General features: G+C 35.3%; 1 protein-coding gene and 1 long non-coding RNA gene across 2 annotated transcripts; one reads left to right on the top strand and one right to left on the bottom strand.

The window, feature by feature from the left end:
- The first annotated feature begins 1,695 nt into the window (after positions 1-1,695).
- On the top strand, positions 1,696-2,836 carry LOC104109381 (2-hydroxyisoflavanone dehydratase-like). Its single transcript, XM_009618661.3, has one exon. The coding sequence runs from the start codon at positions 1,761-1,763 to the stop codon at positions 2,733-2,735; it is 975 nt and encodes a 324-aa protein (XP_009616956.1). The 5' UTR covers positions 1,696-1,760; the 3' UTR covers positions 2,736-2,836.
- A 3,315-nt stretch (positions 2,837-6,151) lies between these two features.
- LOC138899590 (uncharacterized) lies at positions 6,152-11,914 on the bottom strand. The gene is made up of 2 exons (XR_011411327.1): positions 11,833-11,914; positions 6,152-11,016 (listed from the first exon to the last, which is right to left on the bottom strand). It is a non-coding gene; the product is annotated as an uncharacterized lncRNA (long non-coding RNA).
- Positions 11,915-14,318: the final 2,404 nt, after the last annotated feature.

The following is a 14,318-nucleotide window of genomic DNA, read 5'->3' as shown; positions in this document are numbered from 1 at the left end:
GGCAGATAAATAAGATAAACGGGAAGCCGAAATATCCACCATCAACGGGATATTACAGTGAGGATCACACTCGGTACTGACTGTGGACCATAATTTTATGGGAGAAAAGGAAGGTAAAGACTTTTACCTTATTTAGACTTGTATTAGGGTTAAAACTCATCTACTGTATAAAAAGGAGGACCCCTTTATTTTTTGACACTGTTTTTGCACGTATATCAAGGCAATATAATTGACTTTGATTCTTAGTAATTGTTCCAAGTGTTCTTCAATTGATCACTCATTTAGTTGGATGGATCTGAGCTCTATCTCGAGGACTAGATTGAAACCGATCATTTATGTTTAAGCATAACACAAGGCTTAATTATTTCGCCACATTGGTTTGATCGTTTTGTCTCATTTCAATTCATATTATTTACTATTTTTTGATCATTTATATTAAATTAAATCACGTATCCTTTAAATCGCATATAAATTTGATTGTTATCCATTTTAAGAGTAAACAGAGCTTTCATGCTACCTTGGTGGAAACCTTAAATAACGACAATTCTATCGCTAACTGAACAAAAAATCGGAATATAATTCAAATAATTTTCATCACCACCTCGGTCAATTAGATATGATTTTTAGTATATGTCTCGTCCTTTTGCTATCAAATTATTGGCTATTGATTATTTTCTAGTTTATTATGCGTTTGTTTCCTTATATTTGTCCATGTCTCTCCTTTTATCCGAAAGCCTCCCATCTGGTCGTCATTGTTTATTGTTTTATTTAAAATAATTACGTTACCCAAAAAACAAAATTACCTTAATTACAAAAAGGCAATGGCCGGCAGGGCGACTTAATACATTGGGAGCCTAAAGCCAATCATTATTTAAAGGCCTTAAGTCTTTTTATATATTTAACAATCATATATATTTTTATGTAAAATCTATTTCCCTGACTTGCTTGAGATAAAGTGATTCATAATTTCTTATAATCAACTTCTTTTAATAATTCCTTATCAATTTACAATAAAGTCAACTTGCTTAATTATTTTTTGGAACATTATTAAATAGCTTCATGTTGAGGTTGTATTAACGTTCCAATCCCTCGTTCTCTTTTTCTAATTGTCTGATTTTTTTTAGTTAACAAATTTAAATTTTAAAGTAATATATATATTATAAAAACAATACATATATTATGTAAAAATAACAAATGTCAAATTAAAAGAAAAGGATAATAGACAATGAAAATAACAAAGCGTGATTCTAGAAGCTGAATTACTTTATTAAAATAAAATTTCATTGCTCTAACACTTTAAAACTTGAGAAAGAATGAAAAAATATGTGTTCTTTGTGTTATTTATGAGAAAATAGACAATTTAATATGGAAAAGAGAAGAATTTACAAAGTTGACATTTTAATATGAGATTGGAGAAAAAAGGGTATATTGATGACAAAATATAAATCACGAAATGATCACTATTTAATCACTTTTTACATAAAGATCTTATACTTTTTAATTTGAAAGATTCATTACTTTTTCAAAAAATTAATTATAAAATGAGGTCTCATTTGGCGGCCCAAGGCCATTTCCTTAGTGGCTTTGGCTTGAGCCGGCCCCGGGCAACGGATAGAAAAATTGGATCCTATACCTAAGGTGGTTAACTGTTGCTTTCACCCGTCTTTAACTATATAATATCCCTATAATAATACTCATATCCTCCGTACCACAACACCATTCTGATATATGAGTATATTTTATTGAATTTCTCTACTACTATGGCTTCCGACGACAATGTGGTAGTGAAAGAAGTGGACGCCTACTTCCGAGTCTACAAAAGCGGCCGTGTTGAGCGTCCCTACAATGTACCCGGCGCTTTCTACGTTCCGCCGTCGCCGGAAAACCCATCAGCCGGTGTTTTCTCTAAAGACGTCACTATCTCACCCCACGTCTCCACTAGACTCTACCTTCCAGAGAACACCACCGCCGGCCAAAAACTCCCCGTCTTAGTGTATTACCACGGCGGTGGACTTGTCGTTGAATCTGCCTTTTTCAATGGGATTCACTGTTACGTCAACTCTCTATCTTCTGAATTAAACGTAATTGCTGTTTCTATAGAGTACCGTCTAGCTCCAGAAGTTGATGTGCCAACGATTTATGAAGATTGTTGGACCGCACTTCAATGGGTCGCTTCGCACGCTGAAGACAAATCCACCGTAGTTAACAAAGACTCATGGTTAACCAACCATGGCGATTTTAGTAGAGTGTTCTTAGCTGGGGACAGTGCTGGTGGTAATTTAGTGTACCACATGACTATGATGGCTGGAAAAGAAAGCTTGAATAACGAGGTGAAAATTACTGGATCAATTTTTGCTTATCCTTATTTCTTGTTTCCAAATATAGATATTGATGAAGAGGGATTGGCTAATAAGATTTGGGTCAACATTTGTCCGCCACTAGAGTCAGGGTTAGTATCCCCAATTGAAAGCCCATTGATTAACCCGCTTTCTGAAAAGGCTCCATCTTTATCGGGCTTAGGCTGTTCAAGAATTTTGGTGTGTATGGGAAAGAAAGATGATATTATTCCTTTAAGAATTGGGGTTAGATTTGTTGAAGGTGTGAAGGAAAGTGGATGGGAAGGAGAATTGGAGTATCTTGAGGTTGATGAGGCACATGCATTTCAGATATATAAACCTGAAACAGAGGAAGCTAAACTTATGATGAGCCGTTATGCTGATTTTGTCCACCGCTAGTGATAAAAAAGAATTGCTCCCTGTATTGCTTCAGATCATCTTTTTAGCTTAATTTCTGCAATTGTTTCGTCTTATATTGCAAAATAAAAGGTTTTTGTTTATTTTGTGGCGTTGTCTCCTCCAGCTAGCTGGAATAGGAAGGCAATTTAAATGAATTAATTAATATAATACCTCTTCTCTCATCCTCCATTCATTTTTCACCTCTCCCCTCTTTGAATCCATCTTTCTCATCATCACGTGAGTTTCCTCTCTTTTTTCTCATCTTTTTGTGACTTAATTCCCTCTCCAATTGTACCAGAAGTACTTTTACTAGTTTATGCTATTACTATTATAGGAAATAAAACCACTTCCCTTTAATTTTCATGAAATGAATTTCCATCACTGTTTTACTATTGCATTGGCTATATACATTATACTACTACTCAACAGGGCCATGAGAGCTGGTACCGAAATACTTACTGGACACGTGAAATTCCCAGGTTCAGATTGTTGTTTGCACGAAAATGGCTTCGTTTTTCATGAGTTAAGCAGCTTTTAGTAGCGGTATAAGCATCAAAGATATCTGAATCAGCTCAAATTCAGAGCATTCTAGCTTGAACCGAAAATGGATTAGCTCAAGGTCAAAGCTGCTAAGTTCCATTGCGATTATTGTAAGGTTATCGACGCGGTTAAAGGACATTGTTTAGAGGCAGGGGCGGAGCTAGTGTAGGACTTGCGGATTCAACTGAACCAACCAGTAACTTTGGTCCAAACATTTGATTTGTCTTTAAAAAAAAAAATTATTAAATATATAGAAATTGTTGGTTTATAACCCACTAACATAAATAAACTGGAATACCGTACCTACAAAGTTCAAATTAGACCAATGACTTTTACTTCAATAGAAACCAAGAAAGCCACCACGATGGCAGTGCAGCTTTTACGGTCATGGTAAATATTTCGATAAGTCAAAAAAAAAACAAGGAGCTACCGGCTTGTTGAATATTGATTCAAAAAATGTAATTCCTATTTAGTTGGGTATTTGGCATACTTCAAGTTTAGTTGAGTCTATCTTTATTAGTGGCTTAGTGGATAAATTAGTGGTTAAGTTAGTGGATGTTCAGACAGTTATTTCTTAGTAGGTTAGACTAAATCCCTATATAAAGGGTGCTATGTAGCTTTTGTTTTCTAATGAATTAGAAAAGTAACGTAAACTTCTCTACATTAAATAGTCTTTTTCTAATAGTTTTTCTTGCTTCTTCTTCAATTCTCCAACAATTCTTGGTATCAGATTGGTGAGAAGTGAGAGAGTGGAACTCCACAAATTACCAACCTTTTGTTCCTTTTTCTCCTTTTCCAGGTTAGGTCAAACTGGGAAGGTAAAGTTTTCTGCAAAGGAGTCAAAATTGGGGGAAAGAATGGCAACCAATGGAGCATCCACCACATCTCAACAACTAATTCCTATTTTTAATGGGGATAAATATGAATTTTGGAGCATAAAGATAAGACTTTGTTCAAGTCTCAAGAATTGTGGGACTGGGTGGAGAATGGCTATGTTGAGGAAGATGAAGCTCAAAGACCGGAGAACAAAAAGGACTCCAAGGCCCTGTTTTACATCCAACAAGCTATGCATGAGTCAATTTTCTCCAAAATTGCTGTTGCAGAGACCTCAAAGGAAGCATGGAAGATTCTGAAGAATGAATTCAACGTCTCAACAAAGGTAATGACAGTTAAACTCCAGTCACTCCGGCGTGATTTTAAAAATTCATCGATGAAAAGTAATGAATCTGTGCAAGACTACTTATCTAGGGTGACTGTAATCGTTAATCAAATGAAGGCATATGGTGACAAAATTAGTGATGAAACTGTTGTCTCTAAAGTTCTGAGAAGTCTTAATAAACGATTTGACCATGTTGTAGCTGCTATTGAGGAGTCCCATGATTTATCTACTTATAGCTTTAATGAATTGATGAGTTCTTTGCACGCTTACGAGGATAGACTGAATGCCTCTCATGAGAAGGGCGAAAAGAAGGCGTTTCAAATAAAGGGGGAGTCGTCGTTTAAAGGCAAATAAGAAGTTTCAAATGTTAGAGGGCATGGAGGCAGAGGTGGTTTCCGTGGTCGAGGTCGTGGTAGAGGACGAGGTCCATTTGGTGGTGAGAACTGACAGTTCAAGAGCACCATTCAATGTCGCTATTGCAAAAAGTTCGGCCACAAGGAAGTTGATTGTTGGGCTAAACAAAAGGATGACCAAAAGCATGCCAATTTCACGGAGAAACCACAAGAGGAGAATTTATTCAGATTGTTGAGGAAAATTTATAAAAATTGCTCGTTTGTTTTATATGTAGCAGAACCCACTTGTTTCAAGGAAGCTGCAGAGATTGAAGGATGGAGAATGCAATGAAAAAAGAGCTGCAAGCAATTGAGCAGAATCAGACATGGGAGTTGGTGAATCTACCAGATGGCAAAGAAACCATTAGACTCAAATGGGTGTTCAAAATAAAGCATCACGCAGATGGGAGCATACAGAGATACAAAGCGAGGCTGGTAGCTAAAATATATGCACAACATCAAGGTATTGACTATGATGAAACGTTTTCACCTAATGCTCGCATTGAAATAGTGAGAACGCTCTTATATTTGGCTGCTACATTAAGCTGGCCCGTTTATCAAGTTGATATTAAATCTGCATTCTTAAACGGGGATCTGGAAGAGGAAGTATATGTTTCCCAACCTGAGGGTTTTGTTATTAGAGACAACAAGAGTAAAGTGTATGAGAGCGCAAAACATAATACGAAATTGATGCTCGCTAGTCAAAGATAGTATAGTAAAATATCGTCTCCATAGAGATTGGATTTAAACAATGTTCAAGTAATTTCTCGCTTAATTGTTATTCAAGAGGATTAACACTTGAGCTGGAGTGATTACTACTATAATTAACTACTAAATTAAGACTACAATTAATTAGACCCAGTCACAGAGAATGAGAAATGAACTAAAACCATTTGTAAATAATATGAGAAATAAGGGTATGACATGATAGGTATAAGATAGTTATTCGAGATTTAACTCTGTTTGAATTCACTTCTAATATTCTAATGATTCTCACGAATTCACTCGATAATTAGCTTAAACGTAAGGTCAAAATACCTCCCTCGATTAAATCTGAACTCTACAAAATAAACTAATATGAAGCACTGTGAAGATATGGAATAACACATTAATGGGTTAGTCTTTAGGAAAACGTCTCTCGAATATTCTCCTAACTTGGTTTAATCAACAATTCAACAATCTCTCTCGATTACTTATAAGAATCACTAAATTAAATTAAACCAAACCAAATAATGCAAAATTAATCACCAAAATATTCCTCTTTCGATTAAATAAATTGGTGAAAAAATTCGCAATCAATTCAAAGTACCATAAACGAATTCATGCAATTAAACTAGAGTTAAATTTATAAACAACACTCAAAACACCATATTCGTCAAAATCCTAGGGAAGAACTACTCCATAGTGGAGAAGTTATTCATCACAAGAATATTAGAAGAACAAGAAGACATTACAATTCCCAAAATTAAATAAACATCAGTATTGAATGAATTGGATGAAGTATTTTGAGTCTCTGTTGTTTTCTTGCCTTCTTCTCTCCCCAAAAGTTCCTCTAAAATCCCAGATCCCCTATTTTTTGACGAGCTAGGCTTCATATAGGTCAAAAGGAGTTGCCTCCGAAATTACAAAAAATAGGTCTGGGTAAAGTTTCCGGAAGTGGACGTGCGCGTTCGCGCACCTGGAGGTGTGATCGTGCATTTGGCCGCGCACCTTTGGCAGTGTATTGCTTTACTTGTGTGCTCAAGTACGCACTTGAGGGGTCTCATGCGCGGTCGCGTATCTGGGTGAGCCTCCTGCTCAACTCTTCATTTTTTTCGTTAAGTGCACTATTGTCTGTTGCTTCCCGAACACGATTCCAACTTAATCCTTGGGCTTTTACTCAGACTTCAAAGCTCCAAAATAACTTGAATTAGCTCCACAACCTCATCATAACTCGGAATCACTCCTACAAGGCATAACACACACTCAGCGCAAAACAATACCATTTAAAACTCAAACACTAGTAAAGTGCAGTGAATTAGAGTGCAATTAGTGATCAAAATACGCAATTATAGCCTACCATGAACACCTAACACTTAAATCATTGCTCGTCTTCGAGCAATCAAACTATACTTAACATAAAATACGACCTTTTTCAACAATTCTCATGACCCATCACACCAAGACGCTTTAAAACAGACTAAGTACAATATCGTAACATCTTAACCTCAAGATTTGACTCAAAAGCACCACGCATTATTTATAACCCGCTCACTTACTCTAACACAGAGCTCGATGACATTACCTTTCCTTCATGAATCAAGATCCCACACGCATTAATAGAGAGTAGTTCCATAGACAATGAAATTTAAGAACAGTTAGGAACTCAAGATTGAAAGAATTCACCCACTCTCAGAAACAACATTCATATGCCACAAAAGATGTACCACAGGCTTGCCCGTAGTGTAATACTCTACTAATTGAGCTCATTCAGTCAAGGATCAAATAGGACTTTAACTGGTTATAATGTAGGTTGCGGGACGGGTATGATACATTTAGATATCAGAGTGACTACACCTCCCTAAGCACTTTTAATACAAATACTTTTACAATTCAAAATCCCACATTTATGTCAAACCATAACTCCACCTTCACATCATATTAACACCAAGCTCCCAATTTCTTTAAGCACAGACAAAGCATGATTTACCACTAGCAAGGAATAATTTTTTTATAATATATACAAACACTAATATTTTTTTCCTTTTTCTACATTCCGATTTTCTCTTCTTCTTTTTTTCCAATTCCCTACAAGTGGCTCTTACATTTTTTTTCCAAACAGTGCACCTTTTTCCTTTTTCTATAGTTCCACTCAATTACCCAACCATACCTCCACTTAGCTTTTAACAAGCTCATAACAAATTCAAGTGCTCAAGAGAGGTAGAAAGTTCAAATAAATGGTCAATTCAAATAAAATGGATTAGGCTTGTAGTGTGGTTGACAAAGAAATAGGAATACAGGCTCAACGAGGCTAACTAAGATACACATTAATTTGGTGGGTCACAGGCAAATATCTGAGTCAATAAAGAAATGCCTATATCACTTCCTAGCCTGAACAAGATTTCTATTTTGCTTTGCAAACACACGGGGCAAGTTCTAGACATCAAATGTAATGCACAGAATAACACAAACCTCACACACACATGGAACATAACTCACTCCAGATTGGACTATCAAGACACTCTAATCAAAGCAATTAAGCAGAGTTAATATCATACCATTTAAGGTACTTATACAAGAGTCAAAACTGAGCCTAAGCGTCACAACTAAAGCACTCACTATTCTCAAGGCATAATAGAGTCAAGAGATATTGCCGTCAATTCAAATCATATCACAAGGTTTTCTACTACTCTACAAAACAAAAACTAACTATACTGGGTTAAAAACAACCGTGGAAAAGAACCGCGACACTAAGAAAAATAAAGGGGGAATTAATACACGACCTACAAAAGAAAATATTTTTGTCTTTTTCTTTCGACTTTAATCCCCTCAAGAAACCCGTCGAATGATATCCATCGTCAGGAAAAATCAAAAAAATTCAAAGTTTTATGGTTTTTTCAATTTTTTTCTATCCCCAACTACTCCAACTAACAAAATGAAAATTAATATACATACATACAAATCTCCCTCACCCCACACTTTAAGTTGTGGCATGTCCCCATAATTTAAAAGCAAGAGGTAAAGAAAACTTCCCTGAATTTTCTTCTTTTCCTCGAACTTATGAACTCCACCCCTAATTCTGAATTCATTCCTCGTTTTTGCTCCTTGAGATTTTTTGTGGAGCTCATTAAGGCCAATTCTTCTGAGGATACCTGTAAGACCCGCTTTTTTCTTTCTTTCTTATCCTGATATTGAGCAGTGAATTGCTAGTTCATGATGATCCTTAACTTGTTTCTGAATTCTCTCACAAGATCAATCCATACATATTCCTGTAAATTCCCAAAAATAGAATCCACATGATCAAGGTTAGAATAAGAAAACAAAGAAGAAAGGTCAAGTGAATATTACTCTGGCATGTCCAAGACCATTTGTTTCTCATTCTCTTCTACTAAAGGTTGCAAATGTGGAAAGGTGGATGGGGGTTTGAACTCTTCTTTTGTTGCTTCACACTTAACCAGAGCCTTATTTTCAATCATCTCAGTTGAATCAGAGTCCTCTTGAATAGTGGAAAGCTCTCTCCGTGGATGCTCATCCTCTTGAGTAGGCTCATTCTCACAAGGTATCTCCTTCATATATTCACTATCACAACACAATGAGATTTCTGAAAGTATACTTACTAATTGACTCACTTGTGTTGTTAGGTTCTTAATAACTTCGTCATTTTGCATAAACCTTTCTTCAACATTATTCATGAACCTATGCATAAGCGCTTCTAAACTACCATTCTCTTGTTGAGGTGGTTGTCTTACTTTGCTTTCATTCCAGTCATAATAAGGTTATTCATCCCAAACAAAGTCATAATTGTGCTCACATTAATCCTCATACATGTACGAACTAGAAACATAGGAGTTTGCTCAAAATACGAATCAAAGGAAGAATACATACCTGCTTGTCAGTCAACCCATAAATAATTTTCACCGCATTTAAAACACATAGCATACTTGTGATAATATTCAGCTGCTAACTCTTCAACCGTTTTCATAGGCTGGTTGTACTCCATTTTCACAGCATTTAGAGTTCAAAATCTACAGTATCTTCTCCAACTTGTTAGGTACTACAAAACAAATCTTGAAAAGAAGTTAACTAATAAAGAAAATAAAATAGAAAACAAAAAAGAAAAAAGAAAAAAAAAACTAAAACCTAATTCCTGAATTAGCACCAAAAACTATTTCAAACACTATTAATTTCCAGTCCCCGACAATGACGCCAAAATTTGACGAGCGAAAAATATAACATGAAATTGATGCTCGCTAGTCAAAGATAGTATAGTAAAATATCGTCTCCACATGGATTGCATTTAAATAATGTTCGAGTAATTTCCGGCTTAATTGCTATTCAGGAGGATCAACACTTGAGTTGGAGTGATTACTACTACAATTAACTACTAAATTAAGACTACTATTAATTAGACCCAGTCATAGAGAATGAGAGATGACCTAAAATAATTTGTAAATAATATGAGAAATAAGGCCCATGACATGATACGTGTAAGATAGTTATTCGAGATTTAACTCTGTTTAAATTCACTTCTAATGTTGTAACGATTCTCACGAATTCACTTGATAATTAGCTTAAACGTAAGGTCAAAATTCCTCCCTCGATTAAATCTGAACTCTACAAAATAAACTAATATGAAGCACTGTGAAGATATGCAAGAACGCGTTAATGGGCTAGTCTTTAGAAAAACGTCTCTCGAATATTCTCCTAACTTGGTTTAATCAACAATTCGATAAGCTCTCTCGATTACTTAGAAGAATCACTAAATTAAACTAAACAAAGTAATGCAAAATTAATCACCAAAATATTCCTCTTTCGATTATATAAATTGGTGAAAAAATTCGCAATCAATTCAAAGCACCATAAACGAATTCATGTAATTAAACTAGAGTTAAATCTACAAACAACACTCAAAACACCATATCCGTCTAAACCCTAGGGAAGAACTACTCCATAGTGGAGGAGTTATTCATCATAAGAGTATTAGAAGAACAAGAAGACATTACAATTCCCAAAATCAAATAAACTTCCGTATTGAATGAATTGGATGAAGTATTTTGAGTCTCCGTTGTTTTCTTGCCTTCTTCTCTCCCCAAAATTCCTCTAAAATCCCAGATCCCCTGTTTTAGACGAGCTAGGTTTCATATAGGTCAAAATGAGTCGCCTCCAAAATTAGAAAAATAGGCCTACGTAAAGTTTCCGGAAGTGGATGTGCGCGGCCGCGCACTTGGAGGTGTGATCGCGCATGTGGTCGCGCACCTCTGATAGTGTACTACTTTACTTGAGTGCTCAAGTGTGCGCTGGAGGGGTCTCATATGCGGTCGCGCATATGTGTGAGACTCCTACTCAACTCTTTGTTTCTCCCGTTAAATGCACTATTGCCCGTTGCTCCCCGAATACGATCCCAACTTAATCCTTGGGATTTTACTTACACTTCAAAGCTCCATAATAGCTCGAATTAGCTCCACAACCTCATCGTAACTTGAAATCGTTCCTACAAGGCATAAAACACACACCCAGTGCAAAACAATACCATTTAAACCTCAAACATTATTAAAGTACAGTGAATTACAGTACAATTAGTGACCAAAATATGCAACTATAGCCTAGCATCAGTGTACAAGCTCAAGAAGGCTCTTTATAGGCTAAAACAAGTGCCACGGGCATGGTACAACAAAATTGACTTGTTTTTCTTGAAGATCATATTTGAAAGGAGCGAAAGCGAGCCTACGATGTATGTAAAGAAGTACGGTATGAGTGAATTTCTGGTTGTTTGTTTGTATGTTGATGACATAATTTATATGGGATCATGTGAAACTTTGGTGGCTGAATTTAAATCATGTATGATGAAGGAGTTTGAAATGTCAGATTTAGGTATCTTGCAATATTTTCTTGGTCTTCAAGTGAAACAGGAAGAAGATGGGATTTTTGTTTCACCAAGAAAGTATGCAAAAGATCTTCTCCTCAGGTTTGGTATGCAGAATTATAAAGTGGCTACTACACCCATGAATGCAAATGAAAAATTGCAGCTTGAAGATGGCACCGATCATGCTGATCCAAGTTATTACAGAAGCTTGATTGGAGGTTTGAACTACCTCAAACACTCGTCCTGATATTATGTTTTTTGTTAGTATGTTGTCTAGGTATATGCATAGTCCTACCAAGAAACATCTTGGTACTACTAAAAGGGTTTTGAGATATGTTGTTGGGACCGTTGACTTTGGGATTTGGTAATCTAAATATGCAGACATCAACCTGATTGGTTATAGTGACCGTGATTGGGCAGAAGTATAGATGACAGAAAGAGTACCTCTGGAAATATTTACAGCTTGAGATCTGGAGCAATTTCGTGGTGTTTGAAAAAGCAAGACGTGGTTGCATTATCATCATCGGAAGCAGAATATGTTGTTGTAACTTAGGCAGCTTGTCAAGAATTATGGTTACGAAGATTGTTAGTTGATGTCCGCCATCAATAAGAGGGTGCAACGAAAATATTCTGCGACAACAAGGCAACGATTGCAATGATAAAGAATCCGACTTTTCACATCAGAACAAAGCACATAGACATCCGTTATCATTTTATTCGCAATCTCACAGCAAAAGGAGAAATATGGTTGATGTTTTGCAGTACAAGGGATCAAATTGTTGATGTCCTTACTAAGGCACTCCCACAAGCCAAACATGATTATTTTTGACAGAAACTTGGAGTCTGTAGTTTTGAATCAAGAGGGAGTGTTGAATATTGATTCAAAAAATGTAATTCCTATTTAGTTGGGTATTTGGCATATTTCAGGTTTAGTTGAGTCTATCTTTATTAGTGGCTTAGTGAGTAAATTAGTAGGTCATGTTCAGACAATTATCTCTTAGTAAGTTAGACTAAATCCCTATATAAAGGGTGCTATGTAGCTTTTGTTTTCTAATGAATTAGAAAAGTAACGTATAGTTCTCTGCATTAAATAGTCTTTTTCTATAATAGTTTTTCTTGCTTCTTCTTCAATTCCCCAACAATTCTACCATAGTCGCCGTAGTAAAGTGATATTTCAGTCAGCCAGATCATGATAGCGAATCAGAATGTCAGGTAGGAGAAAATTCAATTATTACTGCGTCGGTGCTCTTATGGAAAAATTTATTTGGGGCCAGACTCACCCAACAATAGTAGTACGATTGCTTACCTCTACTTTTGACAAGTATTCATGTGTGGTCCATTTACTTACATTAAGTCATTTTAACAAGTGTGTATGTGTGGTCCATTTAGTGACATTAAGTTATAAACAAGGTCAAATACATACAAGGTTCCTTAAATTTGAGTTCAGTTTTCACTTAGACACCTTAACTAATATCAGTCTTGTTGAATAGTCCAATCTTAATAAAAGTGTATCTATTGAACACCTCAGCTTGAGGTGGCAGAATGAGTGATATTTAGTTTGAGTTGAGCACATCTGTGATTAAATGTAATCTTTTTCTGAGTTTTTTTTTTCGAAAGTTCTTTTTGGGTTTTTTTCTTCTTCTAGGTTTTTGGTTCTTTTATGTCTATCTTCTTTGTGTCTAATTCAACTTCCATCAATGACAGTTTCTTCTTTTTTTTGTTCTTTTCCAAATAAAATTAATAGAGCTTATCTCCTTCCTATTTTTTTTTATCGACAGAATCACTCAAAATACACCTATACACACTATTTAGACGTAGACATTATTAATCATTCATCATCATATATATACGCAATACAACTCCTTCCCATTTTCTCTCACTCTACAACTAAATCTCTTCATCATTCTCACATCTCGCTAGCCTAACCAGGAACTAACTAGCCCCATCAATTTATAAGCCACTTTCTTCAGCGCTACTATGAACTCTTTTACCTACGTAAAATGCACCATTGTGTTACCAAGTTGAAAGCTATGTTTAATATGTACACTTTTGTTAGAGTTAAAGTGTTTAATAGGGATTGGTATTTGTTGAAGTGTCTAAGCGAAAACTAAAGTTACGCTTAAGGTATTGTTCATGTAATTAGCCTTTAAACAAAGAAAAACAAAAGAGAGATAATGAAATATGAGCCAATTGAAAGGATTAGATAAATAAAAATAAAGGTGAAGTGGACTGCTGTTGTAAGAAAGAAGTTTGTTGCGATGCAGTAATTGACAGCTGTCTACAATTAAGTTAAAGTTGGTTATATCGTGTGATTAGTTAGAGTAGTATTTGTCGTGTGTATATAGATAATTGTACATTACTAATGAAGATGGCTTTTTTGAGCTCGTTTGGCCCCGAAAGTTTTTCACTTTTTTTTCAAAATCAGTATTTAGTTATAAGATTTTTTCCGAAATCAGTATATAGCTATAGGATTTTTAATTTTCACTTGCAAGTGAATTTTAGAATTTTTTAAAAATTTTAAAAATTCCAAAAAACTCACAAAAATTAAAAGATAATTCAAAATTATATTAATATCCAAACACAACTCTAATTTTCAAATAAAATTTTCGCTAGCAAGTTTTTTAACTTTTTTCTGAATTTTACCAATGTACAATCGCCCAATTAGTCTTTCATTTTATTCTCTCTTATCTGCTCCATATCTCTCTCTGAATGAAAATTACAGAGTTTAAAATGGTGTTAGAGCTTGCGTAATTTGATCTAAGCGAGGCAATTTCTCTAGCTGAATCTTCATTTCTGTTCCCTCTTGTTTTTATTTGTTTCGATTCATTCGATTTACGATTTGAATCGTCATAGAATAGCTAAACATGTTTTTCAGTTTATTCGATTTAAGGCTTGAATCGTTCTTAATTTCTTCATCTAGAATTGAGCTC

This window comes from Nicotiana tomentosiformis, chromosome 9, assembly GCF_000390325.3.
Source record: "Nicotiana tomentosiformis chromosome 9, ASM39032v3, whole genome shotgun sequence".
Classification (NCBI taxonomy): Eukaryota; Viridiplantae; Streptophyta; class Magnoliopsida; order Solanales; family Solanaceae; genus Nicotiana; species Nicotiana tomentosiformis.
This window is presented reverse-complemented; position numbering and strand designations above follow the sequence as displayed.